Source organism: Callithrix jacchus, chromosome 22, assembly GCF_049354715.1.
Source record: "Callithrix jacchus isolate 240 chromosome 22, calJac240_pri, whole genome shotgun sequence".
Classification (NCBI taxonomy): Eukaryota; Metazoa; Chordata; class Mammalia; order Primates; family Cebidae; genus Callithrix; species Callithrix jacchus.
In genome coordinates this window covers 29,857,032-29,874,026 of record NC_133523.1, presented here as the reverse complement: position 1 = coordinate 29,874,026, position 16,995 = coordinate 29,857,032, and the positions used below count along the sequence as shown (strand labels likewise).

General features: G+C 47.6%; 1 protein-coding gene across 1 annotated transcript in view; it reads left to right on the top strand.

The window, feature by feature from the left end:
* The window catches only part of RHPN2 (rhophilin Rho GTPase binding protein 2), a 75,726-nt gene that overhangs the window by 36,059 nt on the left and 22,672 nt on the right, over positions 1-16,995 (top strand). The window contains exons 4-7 of the mRNA XM_035284293.3: positions 1,352-1,427; positions 6,729-6,806; positions 8,122-8,246; positions 13,016-13,182. Of these exons, the coding sequence (XP_035140184.1) occupies positions 1,352-1,427; positions 6,729-6,806; positions 8,122-8,246; positions 13,016-13,182 (446 nt within the window). The remainder of the gene's footprint in view (positions 1-1,351; positions 1,428-6,728; positions 6,807-8,121; positions 8,247-13,015; positions 13,183-16,995) is intronic.

The following is a 16,995-nucleotide window of genomic DNA, read 5'->3' as shown; positions in this document are numbered from 1 at the left end:
GGGGTTGGGGTGTCGTGGAGCTGGAACTCAGGACACTTGCTCCTCCTCTTCTCATTGCCTGGACAGTTGCAAAAAAAAGCAAACCTTACTTCCCGCCCTACATGGCTTGGAGGAGCCTTCAGCAGGATTCAACTTTTCGTACCAGGGATGGGTCTCGCCTGCCTGTAGCACAGCCGTGCCACAGAGCCCGGTTCAGCTCACAGCCACATTGTTCCCTTGCCCTGCCCAGCCTTCCTGGTCTTCTTGTGGGGCAGGGCTGAGAAGCCCAAGGAGGTCTCCTGTTACAGGTCAGGGAGCTAAATCCCTGTTTGCAAAACACAGCCTGAGCTCCGTTCACTTCCTGCTGGCCCTGCCCCTAGGAATGTAGGCAGAGGGAGCACTCCCTGGGTGGGCAGCCATGGTTACTGAGTGAGGTGGTCAGCTGGGGAAGAGGGGGTGGACGGTGTGTGACCCTGGGCTGGAAGGCAGGTGCACTTAGGTGTCGGATGGGGCTCCTGCCCTGATGGCATCTCCTGTGCTGGTGGTGGGACACCTAGACACACCCCAAAGAGGCGCCTACGAACCTCGAGTTGCGAATGTGGGGGTGTTGGAGAGCTGCCACAGCCGTGGTGCCCACTGAGGGGAGCAGAGGAGGAGGGGATGAGGAGCTGACAAAGGAGGCCCAGGGCAGCAGGGTGGTGTGCCCAGGCGGGAGCAGCAAGTGCGCCAGGCACAGACCCCGGCATATGATAGACTCTCAACACAACTGCTGAAAGAAGCATTGAGACCGGGCAGGGCACGGTGGCTCCTACCTCTTATCCCAGCACGTTGGGAGGCCAAGGTGGGCAGATCAGTTGAGATCAGAAGTTTGAGATCAGCCTGGCCAACATGGCAAAATCTCATCTCTACTAAAAAAAATATACAAAAATTAGTCGAGTATGGTGTCGCATACCTGTAATCCCACCTACTCAAAGGGCTGAGGCAGAATTGCTTGAAGCAGGAAGGTGGAGGTTGCAGTGAGCCTAATTGCGCCATTGCACTCCAGCCTGGGCAACAGAGCAGGACTCTGTCTCAAAAAAAAAGATAAGCATTGAGGTGTTGAGCCTGGAAGATAAATCAGTCAAGATGTCAGGGGCCTGATGTGTTAGGTGGGGTGGTCCAGATGTCTTAGGGAGCTGGGGTCAGTTTCAGAGCAGAGGGTGGGGTGTGACCAGAATCGTCCTTATGCAAAATGAGCCTGCCAGCTAGTTGAGTACTTGACGGGGCAAGGAGAGGGTGTGCCCCTTAGCTGGGCTGCTGGCAGGGCAAGGCCGTGGGGTGCACAGTGTTCTGATTGGGGGTGTTCATATATACCTTGTTGTGTTCCTCACAGGGAGGCATTTACGATTCCCCTGATTCCTCTTGGCCTGAAGGAAACGAAAGACGTTGACTTTTCAGTTGTCCTCAAGGTAAATCTCAAAGCACCCAACTCAGTGTTTAAAATGGAAATAGGCCATTTGCGGTGGTGCATGCCTGTAGTCCCAGTTACTTGGGAGGCTGAGGTGAGAGGATCACTTGAGCCCAGGAGTTGGAGGCTGCAGTGAGTTGTGATCATGCCACTGTACTCCAGCCTGGGCAACAGAGTGAGACCCTGTCTTCAAAAAAAGAAAAAAATGGAGATAGAGAAAGTATGTATCCCTTGCAAGGAATGGCCTTAGGCTTAACAGGTAGAATCAGTTGATAGCTACAGAGTGACCCTGAGCCCTTTCTCAGCCAGCTACGTGGATAATTTGTGCATCTATTCCTTCCATATTTTTGTTGTCACCTTTGATGGCTTCTGAAGCTCCTCCTGGGTCTTGGGCAAGGCAGGCTGGAATCCCAGGCTGGCCTTCTCCGGGAGGCCAGGTCAAAGAGGATCTGTCATGGATATGCTTTGAAATTTAAAACGTATGTCCTCTTTTATTAATAGTATCTTTTTTTTTTTTCTTAAATTGTGTAACCTATTTAGGTTATGTTTTTGGAAGAAGAGCTAGAGTTTTTTCTCTAACATTTTATTATGAAAATTTCCAAACGTCTCAAAAAATGTTAAGAATTTTATAGTGAACCTCTGGTACTCACTATGTAGATTCTTCTGAGAATATACTGCTATCATTTATTCCTCACATATCTGTCCACCTATGCGTTCTTGTGTCTGTTAGGTTGGTTCAAAGGTAATTGTGGTTTTTGCCATTGAAAGTAATGGCTAAAGGCCAGGCACAGTGGCTGACACCCGTAATCCCAGCACTTTGGGAGGCTGAGGCAGGCGGATCACTTGAGCTCAGGAGTTTGAGACTAGCCTGGCCAATATAGTAAAACCCTTGTCTCTACCAAACATATAGAAGTTAGCCAGGCGTGGTGATGCATACCTGTAATCCCAGTTACCCGGGAGGCTGAGGCAGGTGAACCTGGGAGGGGGAGGCGGAGGTTGCAGGGAGCCGAAATTGCACCACTCCCCTCCAGCCTGGGCGACAGAGTAAGATCCCGTCTCAAAAAGAAAAAAAAAAAATTAACTGGGCATAGTGGCATACATCTGTAATCTCAGTTACTCGGGAGGCTGAGGCATGAGAGAATCACATGAACCCAGTAGGCGGAGGATGCAGTGAGCCGAGATTGTGCCACTACACTCCAGCCTGGGCAACAGGCTCAACAGAGTGAAACTGTGTCTCAAAAACAAAAAAACAAAATAAAAACCAAAAAAAAACAAAAAGAAAAAGAAAAAAAAGAAAGTAATGGCCAATATCAGTCCATCTTATTTTTGTGATGCGATTTTATTTATTTATTTTGAGACAGAGTTTCGCTCTTGTTACCCAGGCTGGAGTGCAATGGCACGATCTCGGCTCACTGCAACCTCTGCCTCCTGGGTTCAGGCAATTCTCCTGCCTCAGCCTCCTGAGTAGCTGGAATTACAGGCACGCGCCACCATGCCCAGCTAATTTTTTTGTATTTTTAGTAGAGACGGGGTTTCACCATGTTGACCAGGATGGTCTTGATCTCTTGACCTCGTGATCCACCCACCTCGGCCTCCCAAAGTGCTAGGATTACAGACTTGAGCCACCGCGCCCGGTGATGCAATTTTAAAGGAAATCAAAGATGTCAGTTCACTCCCCTTAAATATTTGAAGAACCAGAGTCTTTGCTTGTATGTTTTCCTGCCACATTCCTGGGTGTCTGGACTCCTCTCCTGTTCGGCAGATCCTCAGAGGCCCACATGTGCCTGGCCCTGTGCTGAGTGCCAGAGGTGCCACCAGCCCTGCCTGCAGGCCCATGGGTCAGTGGGGGATTCAGGTGGGAAGTGGGATAGGTGCTCCAGTGGAGCACCCAGGAAAGACCATGCCTCCAGGCTGGGGCCAGGAGACCCTCCTGTGCCTGGAATACCCTCCTCTGCCTTCTCTCCTCAACTCCATCCATTCGAGTTTTTGACCAGTTGACTCCAGCTTCCATCAAGGAGGGGAAAGGGGATGAGGTGCAAGGTGACCCAACTTTGTGCCACACAGCCCAGGTATCAGTTATAGGAATTAATCATAGCGCTTCAAAGAAATATTTTACGTTCTTTTTTTTTCTTTTCTTTTTTCTTTTGAGACAAGGTCTGACTCTGTTGCCCAGGCCGGCATGCAGTGGCATGATCTCAGCTCACTGCAACCTCTGTCTCCTGGGCTCAGGTGATCCTCCCATTTCAGCCTCCTAAGTAGCTGGTATTACAGGCATATGCTATCATGCCTGGATTATTTTTGTGTTTTTCTTTCTTTTCTCTTCTTTTTTTTTTTTTAAAAAAAAGTTTTGCTCTTGTTGCCCACGTTAGAGTGCAATGGTGCGATCTCAGCTTACCACAACCTCCTCCTCCCAGGTTCAAGCAATTCTGCCTCAGCCTCCTAAGTATCTGGAATTATAGGCATGCACCACCATGCCCAGCTAATTTTGTATTTTTAGTAGAGATGGGCTTTCTCCATGTTGGTCAGGCTGGTCTCAAACTCCTGACCTCAGGTGATCCGCCCGCCTTGGCCTCCCAAAGTGCTGGGATTACAGGCGTGAGCCACCGCGCCTGATCAATTTTTGTATTTTTCATAGAGACAGAGTTTCCCTCTGTTGCCCAGTCTTAAACTCCTGGGTTCAAGCAGTTCTCCCGCCTTGACCTCCCAAAGTTCTGGGATTTACAGGCATGAGCCACTGTGGGAATACTGTGCCCGGCTTATGTTACTTTCCATGATAAACCTGTCAGTTGGCTCATCTTGGACTATTAGTTTAGAAAAGAAAACATGGCATTTTGACCACTACTTTTTTTTTTCTTTTTTTTTTAAATAAAAAAAAATTAAACATAAGAGACAGGGTTTCACCATATTGGTCAGGCTGGTCTCGAACTCCTGACCTCAGGGGATCCACCCGCCTCGGCCTCCCAAAGTGCTGGGATTACAGGCATGAGCCACCACACCCGGCTGACTACTACTTTTTTTCTTTCTTTCTTTTTTTTTTTGAGATGGAATTTCCGCTCTTGTTGCCCAGGCTGGAGTGCAATGATGTGATCTCAGCTCACTGCAGCCTCTGCCTCCTGGGTTCAAGTGATTCTCCTGCTTCAGCCTCCTGAGTAGCTGGGATTACAGGTGTGTGCCACCATACCCAGCTAATTTTTATTAGTAGAGAGAGGTTTCACCATGTTGACCAGGCTAGTCTTGAACTCCTGACCTCAGGATCTGCCCACCTCAGCCTCCCAAAGTGCTGGGATTACAGGCGTGAGCCACTGCATCCGGCCAAGAATGCAAGCATTTTTTTTTTTTTTAATGTTTTATTGCTTTTTAGGTTTTGGGGTACATGTGCAGAGCATGCAATACAGTTGCATAGGTACACTCATGGCAGTGTGTTTTGTTTGCTTTCTCCCTTTCACCCACATTTGGCATTTCTCCCGCTTTTTTTTTTTTTTTGAGACAGAGTTTCGCTCTTGTTACCCAGGCTGGAGTGCAATGGCGCGATCTCAGCTCACCGCAACCTCCGCCTCCTGGGTTCAGGCAATTCTCCTGCTTCAGCCTCCCAAGTAGCTGGGATTACAGGCACCCAGCAGCACACCTGGCTAATTTTTATATTTTTAGTAGAGATGAGGTTTCACCCTGTTGGCCAGGCTGGTCTCGAACTCCTGACCTCAAGGGATCCACCTGCCTCAGCCTCCCAAAGCGTTGGGATTATAGGTGTGAGCCACCATGCCCAGCCGCTTTTGTTTTATTATAAAGAAATAGGGCCAGACGCAGTGGCTCATACCTTTAGTCCCAGCTATTTGGGAGGCTGAGGTGGGAGGATTGCTTGAGCCCAGTGCTCGAGGCTTCAGTCAGCTGTGATTGAGCCACTGCACTCCATCCTGGAAAACAAAATGATACCCTGTCTCCAAACACACACATACATACACACACACACACACACACACACACACAGTCATTTTTTAAATCAGTGAATGAAATAACATATATTCTTCAGTAAAGTTTAATAGTTGTCTGCTTAATTATATTAATTTTATCCCTAGAAATGTACCTTTGCTGCTATTGTGAAAGGTATTGTTTCTCAGTGAAGTTTTTTTTTTTTTTTTTTTTTGAGACAGTCTCGCTGTGTCACCCAGGCTGGAGTGAAATGGTGCAATCTCAGCTCACTGCAACCTCTATCCCCCAGGTTCAAGTGATTCTCCTGCCTCAGCCTCCTGGGTAGCTGGGATTACAGGCACCTGCCACTATACTCAACTAATTTTTTGTATTTTTAATAGAGATAGGGTTTCACTGTGTTAGCCAGGATGGTCTTGACCTCCTGACCTTGTGATCTGCTGGGATAACAGGCATCAGCCACTGTGCTCGGCCTACAAAGACATTTTTAAACAAAAAATTAACTTCAACTTCATCACATGCCACGGCAGGTATGGTTTTGGAGCCTTTAGTAATGGAGTTGTTACTGAAGCAACACAACATTTTAAAACCTGGGCACAGGGCACAGTGGCTCGTACCTGTAATCCCAGCACTTTGGGAGGCCGAGGCAGATGGATTGCTTAAACCCAGGAGTTCGAGACCAGCCTGGGCAATGTGGCAAAACGCTGTCTCTACTAAAAATACAAAAATTAGCAGCGCATGGTGGCGCATGCTCATAATCCCAGCTACTTGGGAGCTGAGGCATGAGAATAGCTTGAGCCTGGGAGGTGGAGGTTGCAGTGGGCCGAGATCCCAACACTGCACTCCAGCCTGAGCGATGGGAGTAAAACTGTTCTTTTTTTAAACAAACAAACAAAACCTATGGCCAGGTGCGGTAGCTGACACCTGTTATCCCAGTACTTTGGGAGGCTGAGGCAAGTGGATCACCTGAGGTCAGGAGTTTGAGACCAACTGGCCAACAGAGTGAAACTGTCTCTACTAAAAATATAACAATTAGCTGGACATTGTGGTGGGTTCCTGTAATCCCAGCTGCTTGGGAGGCTGAGACAGGAGAATCACATGAACCCGGGAGGTGGAGGTTGCAGTGAGTGAGGATTGTGCCACTGTACTCCAGCCTGTGCTACACAGCGAGACTCTATACTTAAAAAGAAAAAAAAAAACTGTATAAAATTAAGAAAATAAATTCTGCCTCTTTGAAAATCGCTACAGTGTTCAATCTCCTGTAAGTTTTTCTTCATTCTGCCTTTTTAAAAATGGGGCCACAGTTAACATATTACTGTTATGCAGACATATGATTTTCAGTCACATTTTATGGTATCTGACCTCATTTGTCTTAAAGGATTTTATCCTGGAGCATTACAGTGAAGATGGCTATTTATATGAAGATGAAATCGCAGATCTTATGGATCTGAGACAAGTAAGTTCTTGTGTGCAGCTCAGAGAGGAGGGTGGCTTTTCTGAGTTATCAGGATGCCCCATTATTGCATGCTTGTGAATTGCAGGTGGATGGAGGTGATGGTTGGGGGGTGCTGGAATCGCCCATTCCACTTGCTGCATAAGAAAACCATAGAATTCTTCTCATGAAAAAGCAAACTGATAGTGGGAAAAAAGAAAACGATAGAAGGGGCTGGGTGCGGTGGCTCACACTTGTAATCCCAGCACTTTGGAAGGCCAGGGTGGGCGGATCATGAGGTCAGGATTTTGAGACCAGCCTGGGCAACATGGTGAAACCCTGTCTGTACTAAAATACAAAAAATTAGCTGGGTTTGGTGGCGGATGCCTGTAATCCCAGCTACTCAGGAGGCTGAAGGGGGAGAATTGGTTGAACCCAGGAGGCGGAAGTTTCGGTGAGCCAAGATTGTATCACTGCACTCCAGCCTGGGTGACAGAGCAAGACTGTCTCAAAAAAAAAAAAAGGCCAGGCATGGTGGCTCACGCCTGTAATCCAAGCACTTTGGAGGCCAAGGCGGGCAGATCATCTGAGGTTGGGAGTTCAAGACCAGCCTGACCAACATGGTGAAACCCCGTCTTTATTAAAAAAAAAAAAAGAAAAAAAAAAACAGAATAAAGAAAACCATAGCCGGGTGCCAGGTGGGTGCCTCATGCCTGTAATCCCAGCACTTTGGGAGGCCAAGGCAGGCACATCACCTGAGGTCAGGAGTTCGAGACCAGCCTGGCCAACATTGTAATTTTGTAAAAATACAAAAATTAGCTAGGCATGGTGGTGCATGCCTGTATAATCCCAGCACTTTGGGAGGCTGAAGCAGGTAAATCACCTGAGGTCAGCAGTTTGAGACCAGACGGGCCACCAGCATGGCAAAACCCTGTATCTACTAAAAATATAAAAATTAGCTGGGCATGGTGCTGCACTCCTGTAATCCTAGCTACTCGGGAGGCTGAAGCACGAGAATCACTTGAACTCGGTGGGTGGAGGTTGCAGTGAGCCAAGATCATGGCACTGCACTCTAGCTTGGGTGACAAAGTGAGACTCTGTCTCAAAATAAAGGGAAAACTGTAGAAGGGGAGAGACCGGGGTTGGGGCTGGATTCCAGGATTTCTGACTTCCTCCCAGGTTCTTTCCACCCTTCCTAAAGTTCATGATGCCAGCAGCGAGGTCATCATACTGCAGAAATAGTTACAGGCACCTGCTGGTGTGTGCAAGGCACCTTCTGGGAAGGGCTGTCAGCTGTGTCCTCCTCTGATCCTGCCCTCTGGGGTTCTTTTCCTTGCAGGCTTGTCGGACGCCCAGCCGGGATGAGGCTGGGGTGGAACTGCTGATGACATACTTCATGCAGCTGGGCTTCGTGGAGAGTCGATTCTTCCCACCCACGCGGCAGATGGGACTCCTGTTCACCTGGTAGGTGCCTGAGGTCTGCGCTGGTGCTTCATGTGCCATGGCAGCCACAGTTTTGGAGCCTCAGCATCACAGATGCCCCTCTCTGCATGCTTCCGTGTACCTCAGCCCCCTTTCCTATCTTGCATTTATCTGGGGGAAGTCTAAAAAATGTCAATACATTGTTATTTATTTATGAAGGGGGTCAGCGGGGAGATGGCTCCAACAGACTGTGGCCTCTTGCTTCTCAGAACAAGGAAGCCAAGAAGAGACATTTTTTTCTTGCTCGTTGTATCATTGGGAAGCACCGGGGCTCTGAGGTGAAATTAGCCAGAAGCAAGATTCTTGTCTCAGAATAGACAGGGGCATGCATGTGTGTGTGTGTGTGTGTGTGTGAGAGAGAGAGAGAAAATCAGGTTTTGTTCAACGAGACAAAAGCACCAAACAGAAATAGATCAGGTTTCATTTGAAATGGGGTCTCGCTATGTTGCACAGGCTGGTCTTGAATTCCTGGGCTCAGATGATTCTTCTGCCCCAGCCTCCTGAGTGGCGGGACCACAGGCATGAGCTACATACTCAGCTTTGATCAGATTTTTCAAATGTAAGCACAATATTTGATTCTTCTCCCCAGTTGCTATTTGCAGATGGGATTGGGCATGTCAGAGTGGTATGACCATAGATCCAGTTGGCATTTTCAAAGATTAGTATAGTTTAAATACTTTGGAGGCCGAGTGCAGTGGCTCGTGCCTGTAATCCCAGCACTTTGGGAGGCTGAGGTGGGCGGATCACTTGAGCCCAGGAGTTCGAGACCAGCCTGAGCAACGTGGCAAAACCCTGTATCTAGAAACAGTACAAAAATTTGCTGAGTAAGATGGTATGCACCTGTAGTTCCAGCTACTTGGGAGGCTGAGTCAGGTGAATCACTTGAGCCTGGAAGGCAGAGGTTGCAGTGGGCGGAGATCCCTCCACTGCATTCCAGCCTGGGTGATAGGAATGAAACTCTGTTTCAAAAAAGAAAACAACTTAAAGAAAGATACTTTGGAGATGACACACCCTTTCTCTGAGTGTCCTTAGTAGTGTCAGTGAAAGGAGAACACCTCCTTGTCGGTCAGGGGCATATCAGAATTAAAATTTTCCACAGCGGAGGGATGGCTACTGATGCCTACCTGAAAGAAAGCAAAGGAAAGGGAGGTGACTTTTCATAAAAATGTAGCAGGCTGTCTGCATGGCTGAAAGGGTGAAAGGTGGTTTCTCCTTAGTCATGAATTAGGGAGAAGCTGTCTGCACACCCCTTGGTTCATGAGTGAACTTTAAAACAAGTCCTAGGGCCAAGCCCAGTGGCTCACGCCTGTAATCCCGGCCCTTTGGGAGGCCGAGGTGGGTGGATCACCTAAGGTTAGGAGTTTGAGACCAGCCTGACCAACATGGCGAAACCCCGTCTCTACTAAAAATATAAAAATTAGCCAGGGGTGGTGGTGGGCGTTTATAATTCCAGCTACTTGGGAAAGCTGTGGCAGGAGAGTTGGTTGAACCCCAGAGACGGAGGCTGCAGTGAGCTGAGATGGTGCCACTTCACTCTAGCCTGGGCACAAGAACGAAACTCTTGTCTCAATACATAATTAATTAGTAAAACAAACAAGTCCTAGGCTGGATATGGTGGCTCACATCTGTAATCCTAGGATGTTAGGAAGCCAAGGTGGGTATATCCCTTGAGCCCAGGAGTTTGAGACCAGTCTAGGCAACACAGTGAGACCCCATCTCTGCAAAACAATTAGGGAAAATTTGCTGGGCATGGGTGGTGCATGCCTGTAGACCTGGCTACTTGGGAGGCTCCGCTGGGAGGATAGCTTGTAAGCCCACAAGGTCGAGGCTGCAGTGAGCCACGATCATGCCACTGCACTCCAGCCTAAGCAACAGAGTGAGACTTTGTCTGAAAAAATAAAGAAGTAAGACAAATCCTGAGTTTTTAGATTTCAGAAAAAATTATGAGGGGTTAGTAATTACCATATTTCATTTAGGAGGAGCCATATATGTGTGTCTATATGTGTGTATACATATATACATACACGTATACACACACACTTTTTTTTTTTGAGTCCGACTCTGTCACCCAGGCTGGAGTGTAATGGTGTGATCTTGGCTCAATGCAACCTCTACCTCTCAGGATCAAGCCATCCTCCCACCTCAGCCTCCCAAGTAGGGTTTAAAGGCACATGCCACCACACCCAGCTAATTTTTTTTATTTTTGGTAGAGACAGGGTTTCACTATATTGCTCAGGCTGGTATTGAACTCTTGAGCTCAAGCCATCCACCCACCTTGGCCTCTAAAGTGTTGGGATTACAGGCGTTAGCCACCATGCCTGGCCCACATTTTTTTTTTTTTTGCAACGGAGTCTCGCTCTGTTGCCCACACTGGAGTGCAGTGGCGTGACCTCAGCTCACTGCAACCTCCGACTCCTGGGTTCAAGTGGTTCTCCTACCTTAGCCTTTCAAGTAGCTGGAATTACAAGCATGTGCTGCCATGCCTGGCTAATTTTTGTATTTTTAGTCAAAATGGGGTTTCACCATGTTAGTCAGGCTGGTCTTGAACTCCTGACCACAGGTGATCTGCCCACCTCAGGTTCCAAAAGTGCTGTGATTATAGATGTGAGCCACTGTGCTTGGCCTTTTTCTTTTTCTCTTTAAAGATAGGCATTATTTAGAATGGTACTTTTTTTTCTTACAAAGATCAGGTCTTGCTGTGTTGCTCAGGCTGTTGAACTCCTGGACTCAAGCAGTCTGCCCGCCTCAGCCTCTCAAAGTGCTAGGATTACAGGCATGAGCCACTGCACTGGTCTGGTACTTTTTTTTTTTTTTTTTTTTTTTTTGAGATGGAGTCTCGCTCTGTTGCCAAGGCTGGAGTGCAGTGATGTCCTCTTGGCTCACTGCAACCTCTGCCTCCTGGGTTTAAGCAATTCTCCTGCCTCAGTCTCCCAACTAGCTGGGATTACAGGTGCGTGCCACCATTCCCAGCTAATTTTTGTATTTTTAAGTAGAGATGGGGTTTCATCATGTTGGTCAGGCTAGTCTCGAACCCCTGACCTTGTGATCCACCCGCCTCAGCCTCCCAAAGTACTGGGATTACAGGCATGAGCCACCGTGCCTGGCTTGACCTGGTACATTTTTTAAATAAAAGGAACTTACCTGACACATGATTATCACCCAGAGTCCATAGTTTGCGTTAGGATTCATTCTTGTGTGTGTGTATTCTGTGGCTTTTGGTCAACGTAGAATGGCAGTGGTCCACCTTTGCAGTGTCCTACAGAATAGTTTCACTGCTGGAAAAATACTCTGTGCTCTGCCTGTTCCTCCCTCCCTCTCCCTAAATCCTGGCAATTCCTGATCTTTCTTCTGTCGCCAGGGTTTTGCCTTTTCCAAAGTTGGAATCTTACAGTGTGCTGTATGGTAGATAGCAGTGTTCAGGTTGGCTTCTTTCACTTAGTAATGTTTCTTTTTTTAAAAAAAAAAAAAGATGGGGTTTCGCCATGTTGGTCAGGCTGGTCTTGAACCCCCGACCTCAGGTGATCCACCTACCTTGGCCTCCAAAGAGCTTGGATTACAGGCGTGAGCCACCATGCCCTACCCACTTAGTAATGTTTCTTCTGCATCTTTTCATGGCTCGCTGGCTCATTTCTCCATTTTTAGTGCTGACTAATATTCCATTGTCTGGATGTCCCACGGTGTGTTTATCTGGTCACCTCCCGGAGGATGCCCTGGCTGGAAAACCTTATTTTTGCGTGTGGCTGTGGCAGTCAGTGTGATTAGTCCTGTCATCTTGTTTGGAAACAAAAGCCTCATTGCATGTGCATTCTGGAATTTTATTATTGAAATGTTTTGGCTGTTGCTGTTGAGTCTTATTCTGTCGCCCAGGCTGGAGTGCAGTGGCACAATCTCGGTTCACTGCAACCTACGCTTCCCGGGTTCAAGTGATTCTCCCATCTCAGCCTCCTGAGTAGCTGAGATTACAGGTGCCCACCACCACACCTGGCTAATTTTTGTATTTTTAGTGAAGACTGGGTTTTGCCATGTTGACCAGACTGGTCTTGAACCTCTGACCTCAGATGATCCACTTGCTTCGGCCCGCCAAAGTCTTGGGATAACAGGCATTGGCCACGGTACTCAGGCAACCCAGGAGTTTGACAACAGCTTGGGTAACATAGTGAGACCCCCATCTCTACAAACATTAAAAAGGTTAGGGAGGTATGGTGGCATGCACCTGTAATCCCAGCAATTCTCATGAGGCTGAGGTGGGAGGATCTCTTCAGCCCTAAAGTTGGAGGCTGCAGTAAGCTATGATCATGCCACTGTACTCCAGCCTGGGCAACAGAGTGAGATCCTGACTCTTTTTTCTTTTTGTTATTTTTGGAGAGAGTCTCACTCTGTCACCAGCCTGGAGTACAGTGTCACGATCCTGCCTCACTACAACCTCTGCCTCCTGGGTTCAAGCGATTCTCCTGCCTCAGCCACCCAATTAGCTGGAACTACAGGCCTGTTCCACCATGCCCAGAAAATTTTTTGTATTTTTAGTAGAGTTGGGGTTTCACCGCGTTGGCCAGGATGGTCTTGATCTCTTGACTTCATGATCCCCCCGCCTGGGCCTCCCAAAATGCTGGAATTACAGGTGTGAGGCACTGCACCCGGCCACAATCCTGACTCTTAAAAAATAAAAAGTAAGAATTTTTTTTACGTGTACCCAAAAGTAGCATTAACTAGCCAAGTAATCTGTATTCTCGGAATGCATTTCTTTTACATAGGTACGACTCCCTCACTGGGGTTCCTGTCAGCCAGCAGAACCTGCTGCTGGAGAAGGCCAGTGTCCTCTTCAACACTGGGGCCCTCTATACCCAGATTGGGACCCGGTGCAATCGGCAGACGCAGGCTGGGCTGGAGAGTGCCATAGACGCCTTTCAGAGAGCCGCAGGTATGTCTCCTCTAGGGCTGCCTGGACAGAGCCTGGGGCCTGCCCAGGGCATCAGGGGACCCCCCACTGGAGAGGGTCTACAGGTCATCCCTCGCAAGGACCAAACTAGTCTCTATCCCTGGTGTAACTCCCCATTAAGAAACTTGCTCAGTGGTTCAAACCTGATGGCTGATGCGCATGGTGAATCCTGTGGCTGACGATGTATCTTTTCCAAACAAGTGGCCCTTGGGATGGCAGTGCATTGACTGTTTCATCACTGTCATGAAGATCAGAATAACTTTTCCCAAATAGTGAAATTGTAGGCTTCTTGTTCTTGTATTAGGTGTACCTTATCAGTACATGTTACTCTCTGTACGCTTTATTTCACCTGCATTCTGCCAACTTCTCCAGCTTGTGGTGGGTGATCTCAACCCTTTGTCAAGTGAGGCATTCAAAGGATGTCTCGTAGCTCAGGTCCCTTCTGGGAACTGTCTTTATTTTATTTTATTTTATTTTATTTTATTTTATTTTGAGATAGAGTCTCGCTCTTGTCACCCCAGCTGAAGTGCAGTGGCATAATCTCCACTCACTGCAGCCTCTGCCTCCTGGGTTCAAGCAATTCTTGTGCCTCAGCCTCCCAAGTAGCTGGCATTATAGGCACGCACCACTACACCCCAGCTAATTTTTGTATTTGTGGTAGAGACGGGGTTTCACCATGTTGGCCAGGCTGGTCTCGAACTCCTGACCTCAGGTGATCCACCCTCCTCAGCCTCGCAAAGTGCTGGGATTACAGCTTCGGGGGACTTTCAGTTGCTTTTCCCATTTTAACCTCCTTTTTCCCAGCCAGTCGTTGAGGAAACTTGTCTTAGTATGAGAAAGAGGTGCTGGGTAGAGGAGAAAAGCAGCCGAGTGCTTACACACATAGAGGATGGGGGTCACGAGACCCAGTGCTGTGGGTGAGCCTGGTGCGGCTCACACATGCCCATGGGTTCTGCTGTATAGCAGGGCCTGTGTCTGGATCAGACTCTGCATGGGGATGGTTGCAAGAGCAGGGCACAGTGCAGACCACAGTGTGGTCCCCACGTCCTCACATGCTGCCTTCTGGGCTGATCATCAACATTCTGCTTAGGGATAGGAGCTCCTTCCACCTGTGTAGATCATTATCTGATATCACTTTGCCCTGCAAGCTCCTGAAGAACCATAGTTTTGCCACTTTGACTCATTGTGGAATCTCTGCTGCTAAAATGATTGGTGACCAGCCTGGGCCACATTGCAAGACCCTGTCTCTACAAAATATTTAAAAATTAGCTGGGCATGGTGGTGCATGCCCATGGTCCCAGCTACGCCAGAGGCTAAGATATGAGGATCACCGAAGTCCAGGAGTTGGAGACTGCAGTGAGCTATGATGGCACCACTGCACTCCAGCCTGGGTGACAGAGTGGGACTCCATCCCTAGAAAAAAATTTTTTTTTTATTAAAAAATCGGCTGGGTGCCGTGGCTTATGCCTGTAATCTCAGCATTTTGGGAGGCTGAGGTTGGTGGATTGCTGGAGCCCAGGAGTTTGAGATCAGCCTGAGCAACATGGCGAAACTCCATCTCTACAAAAAGTACAAAATGAGCTGAGAGTGGTGTGCATTGCCTGTAGTTTCAGCTACTTGGGAGGCTGAGATGCGAGGATCAGCTGAGGTTGTGGTAAGTCAAGATTGTGCCATTGCACTCCAGCCTGGGCAACAGAGCAAGACCCTGTCTCAAAAAGTGATTATTTAAAAAAATACAAGATTGGACCCTTGGGATGAAGTGATGTGCTAAGATTCTAAGTACGAGTCGATTTCTTTCGCTGTGAATCTTTTTTCTGGACTCATGTTTCTGAGGAGTCTTAGGCAGGCACGCTTGTGTTCTGTCTCCGAGATTACAGCAGTGGAGACAAACTGTAGACAAAATGAAACAAGCGGGAGAACTGTGGGGAGTGTGAGAGAATCCCAGGGGAGCTCACAAGCAGCAGGTGCCCTCCCTCTGCAGGGCTAGGTTTTTTTTTTTTTTTTTTTTTGCTCAGCAACAAAACCAGAGGAACCAGTTAGATGAGATTCATGTCAGAGATTCTATTTCAGTTACAGATTGATTGTCAGCTAGTGCTTCAGACAATTAATTTTCTAAACTATAAAGAAGTCAGTGGAGGGCTGCAGTGTGAAAACTTCCATTGGAGCACACGGGCTGATTTTTTTTTTTTTTTTTTTTTTTGAGATGGAGTCTTACTCTGTCCCCCAGGCTGGAGTGTAGTAGTGAGATCTCAGTTCACTGCAACCTCAGCCTCCCAGACTCAGGCAATTCTTCTACCTCACCCTCTTGAGTAGCTGGGATTACAGGTGTGTACCACCATGCCTGGCTAATTTTTATAATTTTAGTAGAGACAGGGTTTTGCCATTTTGGCCAGGCTGGTCTCGAACTCCTGACCTCAAGTGATCCACCCACCTTGACCTCCCAAAGTACTGGGATTACAGGCGTGAGCCACCTTGCCTGGCCAGAATAGATCTTCCTTGAGGTCCGGGGAAAAAGCCCTGGACTGCTGAATAAGTCAGGTTTTATGTGTGAGCCTGGCCCCCTGTGAGTCCCTCAGTTCTTCTCTGCCTGCTGTCTGGTTTCACCTCTATGCCTGTCATAATGGAATTTTGTCCCAGGTGACACAGGAGTTGAGGGAACAGGCTGTCTTTTTTTTTTTTTTTGCTCAATAGAGATTTAAGTGTTTCAGAAGATAATCCAGTTTTTAAAAATTATGTTAAAAGGCAGGGCAGCGTGGCTTACACCTGAAATCCCAACAGTTTGGGAGGCCAAGGTGGGCGGATCACCATGTCAGGAGTTCAAGACCAGCCTGGCCAACATGGAGAAACCCCATCTCTACTAAAATACAAAAATTAGCTGGATGTGGTGGTGTGTGCCTGTAATCCCAGCTACTCTGGAGGCTGAGGCAGGAGAATCACTTAAACCCAGGAGGCAGAGGTCACAGTGAGCCAAGTTTGTGTCATTGTACTCCAGCCTGGGCAACAGAGTGAGACTCTGTCTCAAAAAAAAAAAAAGTTGTATTTAAAAAAAAAAGTGTGTGTGTGTGTGTGTGTGTGTGTTTATATATAGCAAGAACTATTTTAAACTTTTAAAATTATGATAAAATACACATAATGTAAAATTATCATTTAATTATTTGATTAAATTTTTAACACATTTTAACCATTTTTAAGTGTGGAGTTCATTGGCATTAAGTACATTCATATATTCACACCTTCATAGTGTTGTTCAGCCATTACTACTAAACCTGTCCAGAGCTTTAAAAAAATTTCTTTTTGGTTAGGCAGGGTGGCTCACACCTGTAAGCCCAGCACTTTGGGAGGCTGAGTCAGGAGGATCAATTGAGTCCAGGAGTTGGAGACCGGCCTAGGCAACATAGGGAGACCCCCCCAACTGTATAAAAAAAATGTAAAACTTAGCTGGGTGTGGGTTAGTGCATGCCTGTAGTCCCAGCTCTTCTGCTTGAGCCTAGGAATTCAAGGCTGCAGTGAGCCATAATCATGCCACTGCACTCCAGCCTGGGCAACAGAGCATGGCCTTGTCTCAAAAATAAAATAAATAGATTAAAAAATATATGTATTTTTTATTTTTTTAAGAGACGGGGGACTTAGTATGTTGCCGAGGCTGATCTTGAACTCCTAATGTCAAGCAGTCCTCCCACCTTAGCCTCCCTTGTAGCTGGGATTACAGGCGGTACCCACTGGGCCCAGCTCTCTCTGGAACTATTTCATCATCCAGACCGAGACTCTGTACGCAGTTAAGCAATAACTTCCCAT